The 17,086-nt window shown below is 39.9% G+C and overlaps 1 protein-coding gene across 50 annotated transcripts in view; it reads left to right on the top strand.

Annotated features, from left to right (window-relative positions):
- CLASP2 (cytoplasmic linker associated protein 2) overlaps positions 1–17,086 on the top strand; it is a 124,281-nt gene that overhangs the window by 55,390 nt on the left and 51,805 nt on the right. For all 50 annotated transcript variants that reach the window (XM_061358473.1, XM_061358449.1, XM_061358447.1 and 47 more), the window contains 8 exons: positions 3,126–3,205; positions 5,885–5,977; positions 6,776–6,921; positions 8,219–8,354; positions 11,333–11,403; positions 12,425–12,484; positions 13,764–13,841; positions 14,426–14,593. In XM_061358473.1, coding sequence (XP_061214457.1) covers positions 3,126–3,205; positions 5,885–5,977; positions 6,776–6,921; positions 8,219–8,354; positions 11,333–11,403; positions 12,425–12,484; positions 13,764–13,841; positions 14,426–14,593 — 832 coding nt within the window. The remainder of the gene's footprint in view (positions 1–3,125; positions 3,206–5,884; positions 5,978–6,775; positions 6,922–8,218; positions 8,355–11,332; positions 11,404–12,424; positions 12,485–13,763; positions 13,842–14,425; positions 14,594–17,086) is intronic.

The following is a 17,086-nucleotide window of genomic DNA, read 5'->3' as shown; positions in this document are numbered from 1 at the left end:
AAAAGAAGTTCTGTGACCATATGAGAACTGTTTTAACCTTTAAAAATGAGGTTTTCTGGTGACCTTTTGGCTGCTTAGGGTTTCTTTTCTCCATTTACTTTCCTTGAGTACGTACTGCATGTTGGAGTTTTTTTGGAGGGACATACAAGGTTATGAGTTGAACATCCAGGCATCTCTTTGTACCACCTCGTTTAGTATGGTACCTGTGTGCCATATGATTTCTTATCAAGATTTCTTTCTGTAAAATTATGCTCTGACCAGGGCTTCTTCCCCTTTAGGAGCTGTACAAGTTTGTGTGGCAAAGGGCGCGTTCTGGGTACAAACCACATCTTTCCCTCCTCCTTTTCTTGGCTGGTCAGATACTCATTCACCTTGTGGAAGGACTTGTTCCCTCTACTGTCTGGATGGAGAAGAAATAGGTGGTTATTACATCTTTCCCTTCTGGCTGCCATTGGCATTTATGACAGATGGTGTTGGAGATACACATGTAGAAATGTGCTATATAGAGCATCTCTTTGCAACAACCTTGAGCTAAGGCTGTCAAAATCACTTAGGTGTTCCGGTATTTTACTGCAAGCATCATGTCCAAATTTTGCTAGATACCACTTCAGTGGTTTTACACTAAGCAGCCACAAAAGCATGTGAGAGATCTTATTGTGCAGGGAGGTGTTGAGATCTAAGAAGTTTGTCAGCAAATTTGTAGTAATAGTGGACCCTCATGTTCCAGACTGCCCAAGTATGCAAACAGAATAGGCACAATTCCCTCCACTATAAATAGGAGGTCAGGAACTGTAAACTGTAGAATGGTTTTTAAGAGTGCAGCCATCAAGGGTTTGATTTCCCAATAATTCCTTGCTTTTTGGTTTAGGTGACTCCTCTGCCTTAAATGCTTATTCATCTAGTAAAATACATGCCTTCTCTGCCTAATGCCTCATTTCAGCTGTGCTCTGCGAGTTAGGGAGGACATTCTGGCATCTATCCTGTTGGCTTCACTCTGAAAGGGTTGAGACAAGACCCTTGTTCCTGAGTGCACATTTGCTGTCAGAGGTTGTTACCTTTTTTCCCCTCTCGAGAAGGAAGTGTGCTACTGGTCTGGTTACCTCCATGCAGTTAACCTGTCTCGTTGTATTAGTTAGCTGCCTGATTTGATAACTGAAGATACTTAAGGATTGTGCCAAGCTTCACTTTGTACTTGGAGTTTTTGACTTCTAGCACAGCCTGGGTCTTAGGACGATAGTCTTTGATTTGAAAGCACACTTGAGTTCATTCCTTTAAAGAAACGGCTCTCTTGGTAACCAAAAGTGAAATCCAGACACTGCTTTCTATTTATTTTCTTTTTAGGGTTACCTTAGTTCCTACACAAGATTGTAATGAAATTTGGCAAGCACATGCTAGTGTGAAGCCAGCAGGTTACCTTTTGGTATTCTTCCCTGATCCTTTTGCTTGGGATCTGGGACATCTTTGCTGGTAGGTGATAATAGTTCCATCACTTCCCTCATGCAGAAGTAACTGCCCTATTACTTGCACAGGTGTCATGGAAGCTTTTGGAGAGAAAACATTTCTGGTAGGACACAGTTTCAGTTGTGTGTTTGGGCTGTTCTGGGGAGCTTCCTGCAGGTGATGCAATGTTGAAGCCCCACTGGGGAGCAGCCATGGCGATGAGTGGTCTGAGAAGGAGAACGCTCATCAGTGGAGTTCAGGTTCTTCTCCAACACAAATTCCCTTCACCATGTCCTTGCTTTCTTTGTTGAAGTTCTTGGAACTTTGAGACAAATGCACCTCACTCTTAACTACCTACTCCCAGGTCAGCTGGGGAACAGCAGGCAAAGTGATTGTGTAGGGCACACAAGAAAAGTGCTGTCACAGGTGAAACAGAACTTTCTTCTCTCCCTTCCTGACCAGCCCTGACTCTTGCTTCAGGATCCCTTCAGCACCCTAACAAGGCCTTCTTCATGCAAACCAAGAGCTAGGACATGACTTTAATATGGGGAGGGGCTGAGTGTGGAGCTGGAGAGGGAGGTGTTTCTGTAGCTGCTTTTAACTGCAGACACAGCCCAGGTTTACCTGGAGCAGCAGGAAAGCTTAGAGAATAAGTGTGGGGTTGAACTGTGCAGACTGGGACCTGCAGTTCACCTGCTTTTGTGTAGGAGCTGCTCTTCTTTGAGTGTGACACTCTTCTTGTTGGCCACCCAAGGGAGGAGAGGGGGAATCAAGCAGTGAGTGTGGGCAGGAGGCAGGGAAGGCATAGCTTTTCGGAGGCTCTTAGGAGGCATCACAGTCTCTTTCTGACTCTGATGGGAAGCAAGAGAAATGAAGCTGGAATTTGGTAGAGGGAAGGGATGTAAGAATGGCTCCTGCTTGCGCCACTCAAGCCAGGCAAACGCAGGAAAGCATGGGGACCATTTGTCTTTTGGAAGTAGGTGTTTGGAGATAGGATCCAGGCAACAGAGCTGGTGCAGGGCATGGAGCACAAGTGTGATGGGGAGCGGCTGAGAGACCTGGGGGGTTCAGTCTGGAGAAGAGAAGGCTCAGGGGGGACCTTATCGCTCCCTACAAGTGCCTGACAGGAGGTTGTAGTGAGGTGGGGTCGGTCTCTGCTCCCAAGGAACAAAGGACAGGACAGCCTCAAGCTGCACCAGGGCAGCTTTAGATGGAGCTGAGGAACAATTCCTTCCCCAGAGGGTGCTCAGGCATTGGAACAGGCTGCCCAGGGCAGGGCTGTAGTCACTGTCCCTGCAAGTGTTCAACACACCATGTAGATGAGGCCCTCAGTGCCATGGGTGAGTGGTGGCCTTGGCAGGGCTGAGGAACGGTTGGACTGGATGAGCTTGAAGCTCTTTTCCAACCTGATTGATTCTATGGTTCTAAAAATAATAAAATGAAGCCATTAACTTTATCAAATTGGAAACTGCTCAGAATTGTTAATCTGAGGGGACAGTTAACGTCTTCCTTATTCATGGTGAAATGAGAGTTCAAGGTCTTCTGATTTTAGACATGGTGGATGTTCAGGGGTTTTCTAAGTTGTAGTAAATGTTTGAAAACAGGCATTGTGAAAGGTGCTTCTGTCAGTTTGAAAACCTCAGTGTACCCTGCATACTGTTTAACAGTGTTTTGCATTTATTTAGGTTCCTCGAAAGAAGGAGGAGCTGGAGCTGTGGATGAGGATGATTTTATTAAGGCATTTACAGATGTTCCTACTGTACAGGTAAAGAGGCTGTGTATACTCATGCTTCTTTGGAGAAATATGCTATTTGTTAGCCTACTTTCAAACTTTTGTAGTTTTACAGTCTTCTAGGCAAGTGTTACTACTCCTTCTGCATTTACAGTCTCTATGGGAAGCTCTTTATTATGGGAAGCTCCAGTTAGTTACAAAACCCACCTTTTTTTTGTTACTGTCCTACTAATTACCACATTGTGTTTCAGATAAATACATTATTACTTTTCTTAATCTTATCCAGGGGATACTGCAATTAATTCTATGTTTAAATTTTAATAAGAAAAATATTTCCATGATGTTTGAAGTATTTAGGACTGCAATTTTAAGGCATAATTGAGTAATAATAGTATAGGCAAATAATTTACAAAGCAAGAATTGTATTTTCAGATGTGCCTGAATTGGAATGATGTGCATCTCGCATATATGTCCTCACCTCTAGCAGTACTTCAAAACGAGGAATGTAGTGCCTTATTTAAATACTAATGAACCTGTTGGATTCAGAGTTATTAGTTGGAAGATCAGACTTTTGTTTCTGTTCTTGAACTGTGGGAATTGTATATATTTGGTACTTTCACACGGTTGAGTCATTTAACTTGCTTGTATCGTCCTCGACCTAGTTTGAATAAGTTTTTCTTCAGTGGCAGAGGTGTGGAAGACAAACGAAAACTCAGCCATAGCTCCCAAACACCAGAAGGATTCTGTGTGACTCCTTTTTCTTGATACTGACTCTTGTTCCATTTTTATTTCCTAAGATGATAGCATAGCTGTTTGCTAGATCTCCTTCTGCAGGCAGAAATGCTTTCTGCTTTTATGAAGGGACACTCTTAACTCCATGATCCCTGTCACATCAACATCTTTGTCTTACACTGTGAGAGCTTTATGTTTCTTTGCCTCTCCAAAATTCAGAATTCATTACAGGACAAAACCAGGGAGGTCTTAGTATTATATATCCCCATTATGTTGAACCAAGCCATAGTCCCCAGCGCAGAAAATGTGCTGTTTGTAGTTCAGTGCCATAGTACTTGCAGTCCCAAGCAGACCTCTCTAGTCACTGCAGCTGGTTTATAGCATTGCAAGAACAAAAGTGGGGTAACTGTATGTTGTTGACCAGCATATGTGATTTTTCTGCCTGCTAGATGATCTAAGAAGGTAGCTCATCCCTAAACTGTGAGAAGTGGAGTATGACACACTTGTCTTTAGTAACCTCCTTCTAGTTGAGGTGAGGAGGCAGGAGAGAAATGTGTAACTGGCCCTAAAATAGCTCACTTATTTCATGGATGAGAATGTAAGAAAGATCTGCTGACTAGGAGGTCTTGAGAATAATGATTTCTTGCTGTCCAACTTCTTGCTTCTAGTTGTGGAAAACCAGACTGTATTTGGAATGACTCTTGTAGTAATTTCAAGTTACCCAGGAAAATAAGGTATTTTGTAGAAAATATATGTTCATCTTAAGTTTAGAACAGAGTAAGGATGTTCCTAAATCTTACTGCAGTAAAAGATGCATACATGCATGCCAAACAGTGTGTTCAAGAGACCAGCAGCAAAGCTTTTCAGGAATTCATGCGAAGCAAAGTGTCCTAATCTCTTGCTTTCCCTGAGTTGTCTGTGCTCTTGCATATAGAAAAATTGTGTCTTGGACCTAAGTCAGTCATTTGGGAGCATCAGGCATGGCTATTTACTTGTCATGCTGGCCTGAAGCTAACACTCTAAAAGGGTATGAGTTTCCTTGAAGTCCTGAGTCATATTGGCCAGCCCCATGTGGATGTGTTGGCTGTGTCTCAGATGGCCCTAGATGCCTGTGCATGGGCAACTGTGTTTTGCCCAATGGGTTTATATTAACTATTTTTTTATCCAAAATATTAGACATCTTTAGATGAAAATATGCTTTAGAAAAAACCCTGGGCAGATCAAGCTTCTGATTAGTATTTGCTTCATACCCTCTTCAGCTTGTTCTCAGTCTGGGCTGAGGGAACTTTGAATTTTGCATCTACAGTAAAAGCAGAAAAGAGAACAGAAGGAAAATCAGTTTATTTGTGATGTTAATAACAAATTGTCTTGACGTTTTACTTTTTTCTTTAGGAATCCCCTGTTGTACATGTATAGTTGTCAATAAATGTGTTAAATCCTCTATTACCAGGTAGTGACTGATGCACGGTTGGGTGGGTCAGACTGCAGTTTTGCTGGAGTTATTATGTGGTGAGAACTCTGGAGGCTGCTCCTTACCTTTACATACTGACTGCATAACTTAATAAGCAATAAGCTTGGAGTAGTAATACACATGGAAACTGTTGAAGGTTTTAATACATGTTTTCAGACAAGTCTTTATTTTGGTGTTTAGCGGCCAGCCCGGTTAGAGCCTCATAGACTGATGCACTCTTGGAATGCAGGCGGGACTCCCTGCCCCAGAAGAGTTGCATCAGGTTAAAAGCTGTTGGTTGAGTTTCATCAGGTGAACTCTTGAGGAAAATGTAGATTCTTTAGCTTTTAATGACTATTCACTGCTCAGTGCTCTTTAAAAGCCTATTTATCCCTCTTAGGCGGTTCTCTGGAACTTTGGGGGCAAGATTCTCATAATTACTATTGTGTTTTCAGTCTTCTCAACTTCCTTTCTTTCAGGTTAGCTGGATATTGACAGTCTCTCATTTTTCTGTTTGTTTAATGCTTCAGATATATTCTAGTCGAGAACTTGAAGAAACATTGAACAAAATCAGGGAAATTCTCTCGGATGACAAGCATGATTGGGATCAACGAACTAATGCGGTAAACTTGGGCAGTTTCAGGGCTGGGTGTATTTCAGAAAGGAGAGGCAGATGGGTGTTTTAAACTGATTTTCTTGAAGCAAGAATAATTGAAGATATGGAATTGAAGATGGAATTTTCCTTTTCAAACCTTGCATCTTGTATACAAAATGAGTTTGAGCAAGGATTTTAAAAAGGCCAAAATACATTTTTGCTGACAATTTAAGTGGAAGCTTTTCTACAAGCCATCATGTCATGTAAGTTTCAGCTGACATTATAGAATCATAGAACGGTTAGGATTAGAAAAGACCCTAAGATCCTAATTTCAAGCCCCCTGTCATGAGCAGGGACACCTTCCACAGCCCAAAGCCTGTCCAACCTGGCCTTGAACAATGCCAGAGATGGGGCAGCTACAATTTCCTCAGCCTTTTTTTTAATGCAAACCTGCCTATTTACAGGTGAACTGCTAGCAATAGTACCTCTGTAGTGTGGCTCTAATAAGTTGCACTTGCAGGATTAAAATGTGTGTCTAGCATTTGCATTTCTTACCAGGTTTACGGTGTCTTAGTGTTCAGAAGCAGATACTTGAACAGCATTTATGTATTGGTACGTTTGTAGGCTGGGATATGAGACCTGTTAGCTCTAGAGTTTAAGTACTAGAATGTTTTTAAACTTTTCAAAGTTACTGCTATATATTTCAAGATGATGCTTTGCTTTGAGTTAGAGTTTTGAAAGCATTTTCTTGCAATGAAGTTGTTGCTTTTTTATTTCACAGTACATATTGGTGGTGTCCTAAATGAAATGCCTTACGTTTTTCTAGCTGAAGAAAGTTCGGTCGTTGCTTGTTGCTGGAGCTGCACAGTATGATGGCTTTTTCCAGCATTTACGTTTGTTGGATGGTGCTTTCAAGCTGTCAGCCAAGGACCTGAGATCCCAGGTGGTTAGAGAAGCCTGCATTACTGTAGCGTAAGTACTCCTTGTGTGCGCTTGTGTACGGTGCTGCATTGAATGATTAATTTGACTTAAGATGCCTTAGCAGTGCTGCAGGAAAGAGTATCCTGTGGGGCTGCTGTACACCATGACTGAGAAAGAATCAAGCCGATAGCTGAAGCTAGAGAGAAAAAGAAACATTTAAAGGGATTTGCTCTCTTAGGGCACATACATCGTTGATAACCCTGTAACAGATTGTATGTGCGGAACAAGTTCCCATCATTGCACTGTGTACTTAGCAGTACTTACAGCAGTTTGTATTAACTTGCACTATAATACTAGGGGCTAGTCTTAGGAGCGCTCATGCTTTGGTGATTGGCACAGGACTTCACTGTGGCTACTTGTAGTAGCAAAATGAGCTGTCCTGTGGTGGTTTGAATATTGCATGTTTTGGTGAGGTGGTGTCATTCATGTCCATGGTAATTTTAGAAGCCATGGCTTCACAGAAATAAGACCTTCACTTATCTTGGGCACTCACTATTCAATGTCAGGGGTAAAAGCACCACCGCTGCCTTGGAGACCTGTTGGAACATGCAGCTGCCCTTGCAGGGAGATTGAGGCTTTGAGAAAATAACACTAACCTTTCCTAACATGAAGTCAGGAGTAGTGTTAAAAAGTACTGTGGAAATGTTCTTATCCATGCTTAAAAGCTTGGAATTTTTCTTGATCCCTAAAACTTAGATACATTTTGATGTGTCATTTGCTGCTGACTACAGATTCGTTATATGTGTATGTATACATATATATAGCTTCTGCATGGAAAAAGCATTTTCTGTCACCACTGGACAGTTAAATTACTATGTGTTGTATATGTTTGTACAGTTTGCCAAAATTGAAACCATAACCTTTAATAAACAAGGGAGTCAAATGTAATGGTTGGCTTATTATGATAAATTCAGTAGGTTTGCCTGCATTCAAAAGCAAAAAATCTCAATTTTCATAAGACTTTTAGATCTATGTATTCTCAAAGTGTGTTAAAAAAGCAGAAGTACCATGATATTTTATATGGACATGAGACTTTTAGCCTTTCAAATCATGGTATTTCTTTTTCATTGCAAAATAAAGTTATTAATGTTCACCCTTTCAATGTGTCTGCTAAGTAGCAAAAACGTCCCACAAATTCTACATTTCTAATGAGGAGGGGACTTGGGAATCATGAAATTAAGTTCTGTTGTTCTGAAAGACAAATCTTTAAAATGTACGGTCAACTTTGTTATTTTAAGACTAAGAAATCAGCTTTTGTTAACAAGTTTTATTTCTTTTTCCTAACTAGCCACCTTTCAACTGTGTTGGGAAACAAATTTGACCATGGGGCTGAAGCTATTGTGCCTACTCTTTTTAACCTGGTTCCCAACAGCGCCAAAGTGATGGCAACTTCTGGGTGTGCAGCTATTAGATTCATTATTCGGGTAGGTGTTCCTCTCTCCCATTGCTTACAGGGAGTATTCACATAGTGGCTCTTAGCAGAAATAACATTTCTGAAATGAAGGATTATAGATCACTTTATAATGGAAAAGTAACTTTATGTCACAGACAGACAAATATCATTTATCATTGAAACCAGCTGGTAGCATTATCATAATAAAGATGGAGGTATAGGTATGAAAAGCAAGTCTGTTTTCATGATTTGTCTGTAATATGTTCATTGTAAAAAAGGCAAATGTATTTCAAAGGTAAGTGCTCCTAACTGCCTTTTAACAAGGCAAAGTTAAGCTAGTAGTGAAGGAGCTAGTAAGATTATTTTTTTTCCTAACAACAATAAAACTATTTTTATAAGAAAAAAACAAGCATAGTATTAAAACCAAATTGGAACCATGGAGTTAATGATAAAGTGTTGAAGAGGCTGGACATACGCAGATCAGTTCAGAAAGCCCAGGCTTGTGGGAGAGAAGCCCAATAGACATTTTAATCCTTGGGTTTAATTACTTTATAAATGGAGCCCTTAAAGCTCTAGCATATAGATAAAAGGAATATTGTATACTAGGTGGGTTTTATTGTCTGTTCCTTAAGCATCTGCTACTGACTGGTGTCTGAGACAAGATATTTAGCTAGATTTCTGGGACTTGTACTGATATTTTCAAATAGAAGTGAGAAGTTGCCTGTAGTTCCTACATGAAAAGCTGTGGTATTCTTAATGCTAGGCACTCACAAGTATTCACCACAATCTCATCCATTGTTTTGTTTAGGTTCTTGGAAGCCAAAGTGGTTTCATTGCTCACACCTTTTGTTGCAATCCTCAGTATGTTGTGGAATCTGTACTTACTCAGTCTGCCCATGACTCTGAGAACATGCTCTGAGACTTCTGCATTACCTTTGCATCAACACTTGGGCTAAGATCTATTGGTTTTTTTATCCCAGGCTCTTAAAATATACAGTGAGATGGCTGATGGCACAGAGTTGAGAGTGGAGGGAGGAATACACTTTACACAGAGTGACTGAGGTAGTAAGATAATAATGCCATGTGTAGTTTTAGTACATGAGCTCAGGCATGTAAGAAACTAACCCTGTCTTGTTGTTTACGGGAGCAATCAGGCATCAGGAAAGCAGCATGAAATTAAAATTCACTGATGAAATTGAATTGGCTTCATTGGCTCAGGTCAGTTGGAGACAAACCTGCACATTGGCTGTAGCTGTCCTGATTTTGTTTAAGCTTCTGTTACCCTTAGCTGTAGTTTAACATTGGAGACATAAAAGTGAGAAATCCTGCCCATGGTGTTCAAATACCCAACCAATAAATGATGAGTCTACAGAAAAAGAGGGAGGCTGTATTATTCCAGGGATCTTGAAGAGCCCCATCATCTTCATGCCTTTGTTTGATTTCTTCTTTCTTTTCCAGATAGCTCTTACTGTACTCTGACTTCCCTTTCTTGATTCATAGTAAATCAGGAAAACAATTTAAAAGGGGAAGGGGGGCGTATCATGATGGGATGGCGTGGTGGCAGAAAAACACTTGCAGAGGGAGGAGGGATTCACGTGGGGCCATTGAGCTGTCAAGTGGGTTGGGAGGAAGTGTGTATCACGATAGCTTCAAAGGGTAGCAGATGAAATGTGCAGTCTGAAAGCCGAATGAAAGCAAGCCTGAGGCTTTGATTCCCTTGCAAAACACTTTCTAGAAATTACAATGTCAATAGCTCCAAAGACTTGGAACATATAGGTTTCTCCATCTGTAAAAACATCTTCTGATTTCCCCTGATATGGGTTATTGTTCCCTTTCTGGCAGTCACATACCGCTTTTCAAATTAAAAACTATGTAAAACACAGACAAAACCCTAAAACCATGTGCGAAAGGATATCAGTACAAGCAAATGCAACTGTTGGGCTCTTCCAGATTTTTGGATTAATTCTTTCCTACTTCTGAAGTTGGCAGGACTCCTGAGAGCTCATAATCAGCTCTGCTTGTTTGGTGATCTGGGTGTTTACATCCTGTGACAATAACCTAGGGAGAAATGGGGGTTGGAACTTGATGATCTTAAGGTCCTTTCCAACCCTAACTATTCTATGATTCTATGAAAGTGTGATATATGAGATAGTAGGAATTGTTCAGCACTGTACTTTCTAAGCAAGTTTTAATAGCCTACAGTTTCACACTGTATTTGGGACTGCTTTAGAAATTACATATTTAATCAAGAAAGGACTAAAGACATGAACTAAAACGGATTTGCTGAACCATGTTACTCTTACTTAGAATTAAAATGTTAGTACTCTGTGTCTACAGTTAATTAAGATAAGCTGAGGCAGGGCTGCTTTAATTCTGAATTCAAGTATTGCATTTGGATTTCACGTAGTTTATCTTACCTGCTTCCCTTACAGTAGTTCAAGTTTTCTTTTCCCATGAGGATGTCTGGTGTTTCCACATCGTTTACACACATAAGCTTGCTTATATTACATGTGAATGCTTTCATTTTATTGACATGTTTTGCATTAAAAGGATGGTCTTTGTAGCACTAGTGGTATTGATCCCTAAAAGAATGCCCATAGTTTCGGATTGATTGATTTACTTTTTGCTTCACAGCTTATTTGTAAGATTGCTATGTCTGTGGCTTTTTCTTCTGTGGCAAAACTAAAACAACATCAACTTACAACCCCTTTGGGGAAACAGTTACATTTGAGCCTTCATACATGACTTCTGACAGCTAAATACTGCATATGATAACGTGATTGGTGGTGGCATTGGAAATACTTTTTGCTTGACCTTTTGGAAAAGAACAGGTTTAATCAATAGACATGCTAGCAGAAGTCTCTTGTTACAGAAACTACATTTAGTTTCAGTAAGCATTTTAAATGACTGCAGTTTTTGTTATGTTGTTAATTTTGTTTGCCTCAAGTAGTGCAGTACAAATTCAGGAATGCTTTTGTCATTAACTGCTTTGTCCTTTTTTTTTCTTAGCATACTCATGTGCCACGACTTATACCTTTAATAACAAGCAACTGTACCTCAAAATCGGTTGCAGTTAGAAGGTGAGTACATCATAAACAGCAAATGATTAAAGCTGTTGATTTCTAAATTTGATGATCATATGTTGGAAATAGAGAGATTTGAAGATTTGTGGCTACTATGTCTGAATATACAAATCTGTGTTATACAGTAAACTACAAAAAGTATTTCGGCAGAGTTAGATCAGAGGATGTTGAGGAATGGTCCTTTCTGCCATACCGTGCACATACACTGTATCCTTTTGCAGATTTCATTCTGATTTAAAATGTTCCTAACACTTCTTGGGAAAAGTACCTTCCAATTCAAAACCAGAAGATAAAAGAAGCAGCTGTAGTTGAAACTGTGTTGCTCAGTCTAATGGGAATAAATAACACTGGTATGGAGAGGCATTGGCAGAGCATGAAACAGCTACATGTGTCTCTGCAAAGAACCAGCCTGAGCCCATGAGTTACTGGCTGTCTGGGCCAGAGCTGACAGACCTTATGAGGTTAGCTCTTGTGGCAGCACTTGCAGTGTTTTGCATGGACTGTGTGCCAGCACCTTGCTGTCCTGATGCCAGCAGAACCTAGAAACTTCCGTGCCCAAAATAATAATCCCTCCATGCTGGGGACTGTGGGACTGGGACAGTGGCTGCTACCTGAGGCAGGGTGTGATGGATCAGTGTGTTGTCATGTCTGAGGGGCACTTTCAGCATGTTGCTTTTTCCAGGGACATGATACCTGAACACTTGGATTGGCTTTTGTATGTTATTTTAAGGCTAATAAACTAGCAAAGCATATGTGTAATAGCATAACTTAAGCAATAGGATGGTTAATTGAACCACATTTGGTTTTGAAGTTTAGGGTGAGTTAGCCTGCATGTTTACTTTATCCACTGAATATTTTACCTTTGCAGTAAGGCAACCAATACCTTTATTTGCCAGACAAATGTACTTATATTTTATGTATTTGTTTCCCTCAGGGGGAAAGAATAAAGTTACTGTTCATTCCCCAAGCACATTAGAGAAATAAGTATTAATTACAACTTTTTGTTCTGTCCATCTAGGCGCTCCTTTGAATTTCTAGACCTGTTGTTACAAGAGTGGCAGACACATTCATTGGAAAGGTATGGACCAGTATAATTTTTCCCTAAAATAAACTACTAATGAATTTCTAGACAGAAATCTTTTCATTGAATCCTTTAATTGGATTATGTTGTTTGGTGTTGGCCAGCCTTTCTAGCACAGGAGGACATGTGGCTCATTCAAGTGCAGGGAGACAGGAGTTGTATGATCATAGAATCATAGAATGGTTGGATTGGAATGAACCTTAAGATCATCCAGTTCCAACCCCTTTGCCATAGGCAGGGACACCACACACTAAACCATGGTACAGCTTTGACTTCATGTTGTCTCTTCTCCTTACCCTCTGCCTCTCCTACACCACATGTGAGCATGAGTATCACTTATATTATGTATCCTTTGCAGCAAAGATGCACTGGGAAGCTTCTGTCCTTTATCCTGGAAGGGTGTTTGTGTATTTGCCATGGGAGGGGGCAAGTAGGATTAAGCTGGAGGACTTTTTCTCTTAATGATTAAAAGCACACTGTAGCTTCTGTGGGTAGATAGGAAAAAACTATGTGCATCAGCTCTGCAGAATGTATCCTGTGAGCAGAGTAATAGGAAAGGGACTGCAGGACTTCTGGAGAAGAAGGATTGGAAGAACTCATCCAACTGCATAGTTACCTTTCAACCCCTCAAGATGCTCCTGAAAAAGGGAGCAATGGGGAGATCACTTGTCACAGTGTGAATGCATATACAAAACAATGCAACAAAATATATACAGCACATACAAAATGCAACCCAAAGCAAACCCTTTATTCTCCACCCACCCCCCCAAACAAAAAAACAACCATCTTGAATTAAAATCTGTTTATTGTCACAATTTTTGTATGGTCTGACGGGTGCTTTGCTGGTTTTTTTGAGTATGTATTGAAATTAAGTGCTCACAGGCCAAAAGCTGTCAGAGATATTTCCAGACTTACTAATCTTAACTTTTTCCTTTCTCTTACTACAGATATAGTAGGGGAAATAGCTTTTCCATTTCAGGAAAGCAGATGCCTTAAAAATGGCATTTTAAAGTAACTTTTTCAGTGTGATATGTGGATGTATGTCTGAAAAGTAGATTATAACTCTCTTAGACTGAAGGAGGAAGCTTACCTAAACCTTCACTGAAAGTGCAGCTATGTCATCAGTGTGCTGGAGCCTTTGTTTACTTCATACCTTGGGAAGAGCTATCTCAGCTGGTGTTTGCATCTTAGAGAAATATCAATTACAGTGTAAAACTTTACTGCTTAAAATAGAATGTGGACTAGCAAAATAGCATGAAGAATGTCTGTCTTCTAGGCACGCAGCTGTCTTGGTTGAAACGATCAAGAAGGGCATTCATGATGCTGATGCAGAAGCAAGAGTGGAGGCAAGAAAGTGAGTTTGGGCTACATTTTGCTCTGAAAAGTTGTGTGTTTTTTGTAAGTAATAGAACGCTCTTATCAAGGTGAGCAGCAATCTATGGCTGAAGGAGAAGACATAAGTAGCTTGAAAATGGATGTTTCTGAATTCATGTCTGGGTTTTTGGCAAAAGACATTGTGAAAATTGAGGCAGTTGATACTGTCACACAGCATTTGAGGGTTCTACTGAAACAGGAGTTGTAACGGTTGATATAGCTGCATAATCATTCTTTGCTTCCCCTCCCTCAGTTAAGTCATTGAACAACTGTATCGCTTTGACTAGTGAGAAGGCCAAAAAGAATTTATCCTGCTTCCCCACAGAAGCAGTAAGTGAATGTGAGAATTCCAGAGGATAGACTTAAGTTATTTTCCAAAGATTAATTCAGTCAATGTAGCTGGTTCCTTTAATGATTTGATAAGCACTATTGTGTGCATCACGTATTTTCAGCCTGAGTTCCTTCCCTTCCCATCCCTGATTCATTCTGTAATCTTTACTTCCTGACTCCACAGTTTGAAGACAACATGGAAGAATTACCATGTGGTTATTCTCTTATTTTCAGGGCTTATCTGGGTCTTAGAAATCACTTTCCCAGTGAAGCAGAGACTCTGTACAATTCTCTTGAGCCACCCTATCAAAGAAGCCTCCAGACCTACCTGAAGAATTCTGGCAGTATTGCATCTCTCCCTCAGTCAGACAGGTCATCCTCCAGCTCCCAGGAGAGCCTCAAGTAAGGGTCACTTCATTGTTTCTTAGCCTACAAACAAATAAAATCTGATTCTCACAAGCAAATAAGCCAAACATTTGTAGTGTACTGAGAAGCTGCAGTTGCATTTTGCCACAGTATTTGTTTTTACAGTAAGTCTTTCATTGTATTTTGTTGTATGACAGTATTACCTCAGCAAGGTGAAAAACAAGAGCAGTCAATTAACTGCATTTTAGCAGGCTGTTCTTATTCATGTATTTATTCCTTCACAGCTTCTGTTACACCGTAGTATCTTCGAGGTTCACATACTGATGTCCAGTGTCCTGTTGCAATGAATGCATCTAGGAATAGTGTTGTTACCCCTTTTCTTATTCCTTTTTACTGAGAAGTACAAGAAAGGGACATGAACATGGAGGCTCAAAGACCTCCAGATGAGACTTTTAGATCAGAGACATTCAGATCAGAGACTGGTGTTTTCTTCCTGTCTTCACAGTATTGAATATGGATTACTAGTATTTTGCAGCTATGCTGATGATTGGAGAGTGTGGCTCTGTGCTGCAGTCAGTGGAGCATTAAAATGTACACTCTTGAGCTAAACAAATGAAAAGCTTGCTTAGGTACTAATAGCAGTAGAAATCTACTGGCTTTTTAGTAGGAATGTAAAATAGTACATGGTGATTTTCTTCTTTAAATTCTTGAAAGCTTCCTCAAAGTATTTGTATTCAAATAATATTCAAAAGCTTCACTTCCAAAGCCAGAGAACTTGTCTGCTTGCTTGTGACTTGAAAGCAGACTGCTTCCAGCATATTGGAAGTTAATCTTTTCCCCTTTTGTTGGCTGCTGCCTCAAATACCAGAAGCTTATCTTATCTTTCCTGTGGTACTTGTAATTAGGAGAAACACTTTAAAAATAATTCTGTAATGTGGGCTATTGGTAACACTTTATTTTTCACAAAGCAGTGCTTATTCAAAGATTAATTACTTTTGTTTAATTTAATCTATATGCTCTGTCTGAAAATCAGCGCTGTTAATGAGTTATTAGTAATAAAATGCTAAAAACTAAATTACAGAGAAATTGGAATCTTAAAATACTCTTAAATCCTCAAGTGTTACTTCCTGTATTGCAAGATATGTAAAGTGCTGCAGTATAGAAAGGGAGGAGTAAAAAGAGAGATGAACGGAAGAGATTATAATATTGAAATTAACTGATTTTTAATGTTTTTTCACTAATTTTGCATTTAGATGCATTTTATTTTCGCTGTGTTACCCCAAATTGTATTTCTCACTTCTAATACAGGTGTTGAGTTCTCCCTGTGTAACTACCTTAGGAAATATGGGTATGGTTTTCTCAAAAGTCTGAAATCCCATGATTTTTGGCCCTCTTAATTTACAGGTCTTACAAACCATTTGATCAAGTATGGTTTTAAAAAGGCTCGAAGTGTAGTTACTTGTGCCTACCTACATGAAACTGCTTAAGTGAATTGTTACTTGCAATAGATTGTAGTAGTTGTCTGGGCCTTCTGTCTGGAGCATCTTTTATATGGTCAGGATGACCCGGGGCCTCAGCCTCCTCAACTTGCCTGCAGCAAAACGCCTCCAAACCACTAGTGAGTAATGGCAGAAAAGTAGGTATTACTCATAATAAGCTGCAAATACATGTGAGAAGTTAGGTGACAGTGCTTAACTCTGGATTGTCAGTGGGCACCTGAGCTAGTAACTCGGGTAAACACACCACATGAGGCATCTCTCATAGCTCTTCTTTCTGGTTTCAAATTAGAGAGGGATTATTTCTACTGAAGCTGAGTCTCCAGACTGAGGTGGTTATTTGATTATTGATGAAATAGTCGATTATTTCAGTAAATACAAACCCTTCCGGCCAGATGAATATTTAGATTGCTAGGTAGGAATCAGTGAATAAAGTATCATGCTTTCTTCTAATAGCCTTTTGCTTCTCTGTGGTCCCTCTGCCTGCATTTTACCCTTCTGAACCAGGCAGAAGAAAGGGCTCACAGTTAAACTTGAGTAGGAGAAAAGATTCTGCTTCAGCAGCTACTCTTTTTTTGCAGTAAGAGTAAAGGGAAATGGAGAGAAAACACAGAGGACAAGACATGTTTTTTTTCTCCTTTTATAAATTGTGGGAGTCTCTAACATTGAAACAGGGGAAATTCAGTCTAGCTGCTTACAAATTCAGCATTTTCCTTTGTCATTTGTACCTCCAGTCTTGTGCAGCTTCCACTATTCTTGTTTGACAGCTGATGTGTAGGATCGGCCCTGTGGTTAAAACTTTGTACTGACCATGCCTGAACCTTGTGCTAGCTGAGTGTGCCTGTTGGTAACCAAAGAACTAATGCTTTATGAAGAAAACAGAATTTTATGGAATATGAAAGATAAGATGTGTTTTTCTTATCGTTCTGTATTTAATGTGCTTGTCTAAAATATGTTGAGAAAGTTGAAGGGGACAGAAGAACAGAAGATTTTTTTCTCTCTTTTATTGACTTTTTGCATCTGGTATATGAGA

This window comes from Neopsephotus bourkii, unplaced genomic scaffold (genome assembly GCF_033783945.1).
Source record: "Neopsephotus bourkii isolate Nb327-2 ecotype Australia unplaced genomic scaffold, CSIRO-AGI_Nbou_v1 NB_942, whole genome shotgun sequence".
Classification (NCBI taxonomy): domain Eukaryota; kingdom Metazoa; phylum Chordata; class Aves; order Psittaciformes; family Psittacidae; genus Neopsephotus; species Neopsephotus bourkii.
Note: the sequence above shows the minus strand (reverse complement) of the source record. Positions and strands in the feature narration are given on the sequence as shown.